General features: G+C 35.9%; 1 protein-coding gene across 1 annotated transcript; it reads right to left on the bottom strand.

Annotated features, from left to right (window-relative positions):
- Positions 1-1,373: 1,373 nt before the first annotated feature.
- Positions 1,374-6,469, bottom strand: LOC143017993 (uncharacterized). The gene is made up of 7 exons (XM_076173031.1): positions 5,915-6,469; positions 4,956-5,536; positions 4,689-4,884; positions 3,143-4,360; positions 2,210-2,394; positions 1,988-2,069; positions 1,374-1,787 (listed from the first exon to the last, which is right to left on the bottom strand). Exons 1-7 carry the CDS (start codon positions 6,467-6,469, stop codon positions 1,374-1,376), a joined length of 3,231 nt encoding a protein of 1,076 aa, XP_076029146.1.
- Between the last annotated feature and the right edge of the window lie 1,811 nt (positions 6,470-8,280).

Below are 8,280 nucleotides of genomic sequence, written 5' to 3'. Positions count from 1 at the left end.
GTGTGTGTGTGTGTGTGTGTGTGTGTGTGTGTGTGTGTGTGTGTGTGTGTGTGTGTGTGTGTGTGTGTGTGTGTGTGTGTGTGTGTGTGTGTGTGTGTGTGTGTGTGTGTGTGTGTGTGTGTGTGTGTACTGGTACATTGTGACAAGTTGATGAAGGTGGAAAAAGAATTCACGGATCTAGTTCCGAGTTTCTGAGTTTATTCCTGACCGGTTTCGCTCTATGCTTCTTCCTCTGAAGAAGCATAGAGCGAAACCGGTCAGGAATAAACTTCTTTTTCCACCTTCATCAAATATATATACATATATATTATCATAGTCTGCGCCCGTCGCATATGGATTAGGTACAGAGGGAATAAGAGAGAATCATGTTTCATACGCATAATCTTTAATTACCCTCGGGCTCGATGTTGTATCTCCTACAGACTATGGTATCTGTAAATACCATTCATAATCAAATGTTTGCATTGATAACCAATAGATTACATTGACAATCATTTCATCACAATCAATAATTAAATACATTTCATTATCGAATCTTTTGTACCATGATTCAATACTCCAAACAATCGATTTAACCTTGACATGACCACATATCATGATTAATTTCGCCGCCATGGCTCATCATAAATCCGCTCTTTACTATCTCCATCCATACATGGTCTGACAAACCAAATATACGATATCAATGATGTGACTTCTACATTTGACTTACTATTGCATATTCAAACATATTACAGAAACATTCTCACTTAATGCTCACCAAAAGGGGTTCCCTAGGCTACTTGCTCAACACACGTCTTCTCCACTAAAGGGAACGCTCAGAAGTGGTCTACTACCGGCGCCATTCACGTCACTACTCAGTGCATTCAGAGGGTAACAATTCCACCACTATAATAACCCACGCATGTCTTCTTCGGTTCATAGTTTACAGTACACAATATTTCATTGACTCACATACAGTATACCGTCACCATACAGTAATACTTTCTATAGCACTCATTAACACCACAATAACACTACTTTCTATCACGGAACAATACAACGGGAGCGTAAATTAATTAACTATATTTCTTCATAACAATACCATTATCTTCTAGCATAATTTCACAACACAATTTTATTATACATAATTAACCAATGTAATGACTCAATTCCAAACATATACATTTCCAATATTATATTCTATATGTTGTAAAGTACATACTTAAATCAAACATTATACGCCGTGAGCTGCAGTTAGCTTGATTTGTATAATTCATATGTATAATATACCAATACAATATGACAATTCCAGACATCAGGCAATTGGCACTCACACCCTCCCCCTTGTGATCCCCTAGGATTACGAAACCACTGACGGGATTCACGAAGTTCTATCTTGAATCACCTTCTAATAGCAGTATAAGTTTAGAAATAGGTCGCTTATATAGTCTTTTACCACGTGCTTCTTCCACCTGTATAATCAACCCATCTTTACTCTCAATCGATCTCACAACCTTGGCTAAAAGCCAATGACTACGTGGTGTATTATTCTCTACCATCAATACAACATCCCCTTCCTTGAGATCTCTATTTATCTTAAGCCACTTTTGGTGTTCCTGTAGGCAAGGCAAGTACCCTAATTGCCATCTCCGCCAAAACTCTCTTGCCAAGTATTCGACCTGTCTCCACTTCTTTCTGCTCTCGCAGAGCATTTCTTGATTGTCAAGTATAACTACAGAAGTATCAAAATCGTCTACATCACTCGATATTACAGTGAGAGGACGACTATTAATCGTATTCTCAACCTCGCAAAAAATGTACTCAAACTATCATCAGATAAAGTCTGTGTGCCTACTACAACTTCCAAAACTCTCCGGACTGCACCTATCATTCTCTCAAAAACACCACCATAGTGAGAACCTCCAGGTGGAGTGAATACCCAGTCCACACCTCTTTTGGCTCATTCAATGCCAATTTGGTGCACAATAATATGCTCCTTCAATACCTTCGATGCTCCAATGAAGTTTGTGACGTGATCACTGTACCCCGTCTGGATACAAACCTGATAAAAGCATTTATCACGCTCTCTGCCATTAAATCATGTAAAACTTAAAGATGTATAACTCTAATGGAGAGGCATGTGAATAATAATCCATAGCTCTTGATTTGAGATCGTGCTCTTTTCACAAAGAATGGCCCAAAGCAATCGACTCCAGTCACAAAAAACGGTCTCTGATTCACATTTGCTCTGGCTACAGGCAAAGATGCCATCTCTTGGGTGATTCTTGGACTCTTGAAACGCCTACAAGTAACACATTTGGACAGTACTTTCCTTACAGCTGAATTACCCTTAATTACCCAGTATTTCTGTCTCAACTGGTTCAACACAGCTTGCCTTTCCATGTGTCCCACCTTAATGTGATAATGTTCAATGATTAAACTAGTCACATTGTGTTCATGAGGAAGAGTAATAGGATGTTTCACATCCAAGGGTAATTCTAAGTTCACTAGTCTACCCCCTACCCGGAGTATACCATTCAGCAACATCGGTTTGAGTGTCTTTATAGAACTGGAAAGGTTAATCATTTAATTTTTTGATAAGCAGGTAATCTCCTTTGCAAAACAACAGTTTTGCACAAATCTAATTACTCTCTCTTCAGCAACATCCATTAATCGAAGATTAAGTTCGGCAAATGACACTCTTTGTTTTTGCAAATATATGACAAATAGTATAAGATAGGTACATGCTCTAATCAATTTAAACCATGAAGAATAATGACTCACTAGATATAACATTACAGGATTAGCTGTATCGGTTTGTTTCGGTTCTACTTCGACTCTAAAAGCCTTTTTGATTTCAAGATTAGACAAATCGGCCTTGCTTATCTGCGGCTGATCTGGCCACACTTCTTCATTTTGAGACGAGAAAGCGAGTCCTTCAGATCATCTACTCGTTTGTCTCCCTCTCGTAGCATCATCTGCAGGGTTATCTTTGCTTGCTACATATATCCAACAGACATCCTCAGAGTTCTCTCTGATCTGAGACACTCGATTGGCTACAAATTTTTTAAATCTTATGTGATCATTATTTAGGTATTTTAACACTGTAGTTGAATCTGTTCAGATATAAATTTGGCTTATCTATAAAGGTTTCTCTCACTATCACATTCTTCAATTTAATGGCAAGTGTGGCTGCAACCAATTCGAGTCTTGGAATAGTAAATGGTTTCAAAGGAGCTACCTTAGCCTTTCCTAAAATGAAACTACACTGGATCTTATCATCAACATGTTTGTATCCCAGATATGCCACTGAACCATACGCTAGTTCGCTAGAGTCATAAAATATGTGACACTGAATTGACTCCACTTCTGATGTTATACCTTTCTTTGTACAACGATCAATAATAAACACTTTGAACCTATTCAACCTTGACATCCATGCATTTATGTGTCCTTTATCAGGTTCGGTAAAACTACAATCCCATCCAATGCCTTCTCTAAATAAATTCTGTAGCAATATTCTTCCTTCTAAAACAACTGGAGCTAACATACCTAATGGGTCGTAAACATTGCCAATGACAGCTAATAATTCTCTTTTAGTGCTAGATATGGCATCAACGTTAAGTGATATACTTATTTTATCTTGAATAAGAGACAAATTTAGTCCTAATGTTTTTCTTTCCATATCTTTATTTCTGATTAACTGTTCCACACTATCACTACATTTCTCCTTTGATAAGCTGTTCATAAATCTAAAAGAATTACTATTGAACTTTGTCAGATTGAACCCATCTTTCCTACAAAGATCTATCACATTAACACTGGTGTCAATTAAGTCATTAATGTCATCGGATGACACCAAAAGATCATCTACATAGAAATTGTTGAGAACTATCTCGCTTACTGATGTATGAAACTGACTACCGTAATCTAGTACAACTCGTTTTAGAGCGCAATTTGCTATGCCAGGAGAGCAACTAGCGCTAAATGGATGAGAAGTCATTCGTAGTTTAAATATATCACCTCCTATTTGCCCCTCTTTCCACCACAAGAAACGCAAGTAATCTCTATCACTTTCAGGAACTTTGACCTGATAATACATAGTCTCTATATCTGCGGTATATGCATGTAGTCTAAGTCTAAATCTCAGGACACCCAATAGAAGATTACTTATATCAGGTCCTTGTCGTAATAGATAATTTAAGGACAAGTCATTTACACGGGCTGCACAATCTAATACTACACGTACCTTATTTGATTTGGTAGGATGACGTACCCCAAAGTGTGGGATGCACCATATTTGTTGGTTCTTCACATCACACGTAGGAACCTTTTCGGCATACCCTTTCTCTAGTAGGTTGATCATAAACTGCTTATACTGCCGTATACTGGCGTAAATTCAAGGATGACGAATATTATAATTCGTCATCCTTGAATTTACGCCTTAACCGCTGAAGTCTTTCAAACGCCATAGGCTCACTATCAGGAACTATTATCGGTTTCTCTTTCATTGGTAAAGGGATCTCATACTTTCCATTAGTCACTTGCTTACACCCAGACTCGACAAATTATAACATTTTTTTTTTATTATTCTACACTAGGTTCAATTGAATTCAATGATCTTATCTAAATAATTATCAGCTACCTTTATGTTATTCACAGTGACTTCTTGAGCACTGTCTATTAATCTTCCACAAATGACTCACCCTAAACGTGTTCTCACAGTATACGGATCTCCTACCTTCTCTGCATGCAACCTGGTTGTTTCCTTCAACATCACCTACAGACATCCCTTCAACATTAAGATAAAACATTCCCTTTGTTCCTATCATTGTGCTAACTTGCAATGTAGGTGGCTGATAGTTCATGTCTGTTACTCCAAGTTTCTTCAGTAAATTCTTACTACAAAATGTAACATGTTATTCACAGTGACTTCTTGAGCACTGTCTATTAATATTCCACAAATGACTCACCCTAAACGTGTTCTCACAGTATACGGATCTCCTACCTTCTCTGCATGCACTACCTCCCAAGGCTCAGAAGCCTCTGGTACATTACTTCCTACCATAATCTCTACCTCTCCTTCAATATGATCAAACTCTAACTTCCTCAAATGTTCCCACTTCTCTATATCATTCTTTCTAATACTATGACTTTGACTAAGAGGAAGTTTATTCACTGCAAATACAGGTAGTAATCTAACCTGGTTGTTTCCTTCAACTTCAGCTACAGACATCCCTTCAACATTAAGATAAAACATTCCCTTTGTTCCTATCATTGTGCTAACTTGCAATGTAGGTGGCTGATAGTTCATGTCTGTTACTCCAAGTTTCTTCAGTAAATTCTTACTACAAAATGTAACAGAACTACCATTGTCAAGATAGTATCTAGTATCAACAACTTTATCATTCAATTCCACTTGAACAGGGATGGCAGTAGTGCCTCCCACTGAACCTTTCAATTGACTAGATAATACTTGAACTCGAGAATCATCAACCTGATTAGTGACCACAGCAGTTGCTGTTGCTTCGTCTCCTCCTTCATCTCTAGAATTCTATTTCGACCTATGCATAATTGTAAGATGTGAACCACCGCATTACTCACAAATTCGAACTACTCTACACTGTGATGTTTTATGTCCCTTCCTTAAACAATTGAAACAAAGCCCTAGACTGTAAATTTTGTCTAATCTCTCTTCATAAGTTAACCTTCTTAGTTGAGAACATACATCAATGACGTGTCCTTCCTGACATAACCAACAAGAAAGTCTGGTTTTCTGTGTCACATTGACATGAACCCTCCTATCATTCGAGTTAGTACCTCTTTTGTAATTTAACTTTCAATTAGAATTCTATATGCTGGCTTCTACTCTCCTGTCTCTAAATCATTCCATAACACGTCTCCCAAATGTTGGATTATCTAATATTCTTACTTCTTTCTCCAAAAATTTGACAAAATATTTAATACCCTGTAGCCTCCCGTTCTCAGTTATTTCGTCAGCTATTCTCCTCCATCTATCCTGTAGATACCTGGGCAATTTCCCAACTAACTGACGTAAAGTCCTAGGATTCTGTAATTCTAAAAGTCCACAATGTATACCGGACATAGCACTTATACATGAATCTAATTCAATGATGAAGTCATCCAACATCTCAACATTTTCTTCCTTCATTTCAGGCCAAGCAAGAACTTTATCTTTATAAGTCGAAGCTATTCGTTCTTTATTTCCATATCTATTCTCTAACTCGCTTCTGGCCTTTTGATAACCCTCTCTTGGAGCTAAATGTAAACATGCTCTATTTATTTTGTGTGGTTTACCTCCGTTATACTGCTTAAGATACTGTAATTTCTCATTATCTGACACACGTTTGCTATCAATTAACATGTCGATATCCCTGAAAAATTCAAAGTAATTATCGTATTCTCCACTAGATTTAGTAATTACATGAACAGGCATCGTGGTTTTGGTCATTAAAGTCGTAATCATGTCTCTATTCGTCTGTTGGCCATCTTCATTACAATTTGCACTTTGGCAATCACGAGTATCATCTGATAAATTATGATGTATAGTACTTTCTAATTTACTTTAAGCCTTTAATTCTGCCTCAGCTGATTCTAATTATGTTTCTAAGTCAAGCCTATCTTGCTCTTGTTTTAGTCTATGCAGTTCCTTTTCCAACCCCTTCTTCAATTTTGATCATCAACATCGCTTCCTGCCATCTGAGAAAGGATATCTACTGGTCTTACAGTCACGTCCTTCGTTTCCTCCACTTCTTTTGTGTCAGGAACTATCTCCTTAATCACTTCATCTAATTCCAATTTCTCGTCTATGATAAACTTTTGTATCCTACTCATAAGTTCTGCTTTATTGCCAGAACTCAATTGACCATTAGATTTTAGATACCTCCTTAACTGAATAACAATAGCTTTCTCCATCTTGTTTAATTTGGAATGTTCACTACTAACTTACACAATTCAATAGTAGAATAGAAACTGGAAAACTTTGCCTTGTTCAAATACAAATTTTAAGTCCACGTATTCAGTTAAAACGCTATCTTGATACACTTAATCACTAATTGATATTCAATACTGATTTGCGCAAATCGATACTAAATAAAATTACATAACTTATCGATATTCAATACTGATTTGCACAAATCGATACTAATAGAAATGGCATAACTCTGCTTAGTTCAAATACAATCGTAAAGTCTCATTACTTAATCCAAGCACTATTTTAATGAACTCATCACTGATAGATATTCAATACTGATTTGCACAAATCAATACTAATAGAAATTGCATAACTCTGCTTAGTTCAAATACAATCATGAAGTCTCATTACTTAAAGCATTATCTCAATGCACTTATCATTAATCGATATTCAAATCTTATTTGCACAAAATCGATACTAAATGAAATTATATAACTCTGCTTAATCAAGGCACTATCTTAATGCACTTATCACTTATCGATATTCAATACTGATTTGCACAAATCAATACTAATAGAATGATATAACTCTGCTTAATCAAGGCACTATCTTATTGCACTTATCATTTATCGATATTCAATACTGATTTGCACAAATCAATACTAATAGAATGATATAACTCTGCTTAATCAAGGCACTATCTTAAAGCACTTATCACTTATCGATATTCAATACTGAGTTGCACAAATCGATACTAAATAAAATTACATAACTCTGCTTAATCAAGGCACTATCTTAATGCACTTATCACTGATAGATATTCAATACTGATTTGCACAAATCGATACTAAATAAAATTACATAACTCTGCTTAATCAAGACACTATCTTAATGCACTTATCACTTATCGATATTTAATATTGATTTGCACAAATCGATACTAAATAAAATGACATAACTCTGCTTAATCAAGGCACTATCTTAATGCACTCATCACTGATAGATATTCAATACTGCTTTGCACAAATCGATACTAAATAAAATTACATAACTCTACTTAATCAAGGCACTATCTTAATACACTTATCACTAATCGATATTCAATACTGCTTTGCACAAACACAACCATGAAGTTCCATTACTTAGTCAAAATATTCTCTTGTTGCAATCTCATATACCACATTCATGATTCATCTAGATGGTTGATTGATTCCTGCTCAACATTTAGAATTCAATATATGTATTAAACTCATCACTTATCAAGTCAATAAACCAATAATTTTCAAATTGTTTCATCACTATTTGTCTTATACAACTAAAGATAAATTCTTCTTATCTGTATCCTTGAGAAGTTCTCCTGAGTT

This window comes from Oratosquilla oratoria, chromosome 33, assembly GCF_046742065.1.
Source record: "Oratosquilla oratoria isolate Oo_2021 chromosome 33, ASM4674206v1, whole genome shotgun sequence".
Taxonomy (NCBI): Eukaryota; Metazoa; Arthropoda; class Malacostraca; order Stomatopoda; family Squillidae; genus Oratosquilla; species Oratosquilla oratoria.
This window is presented reverse-complemented; position numbering and strand designations above follow the sequence as displayed.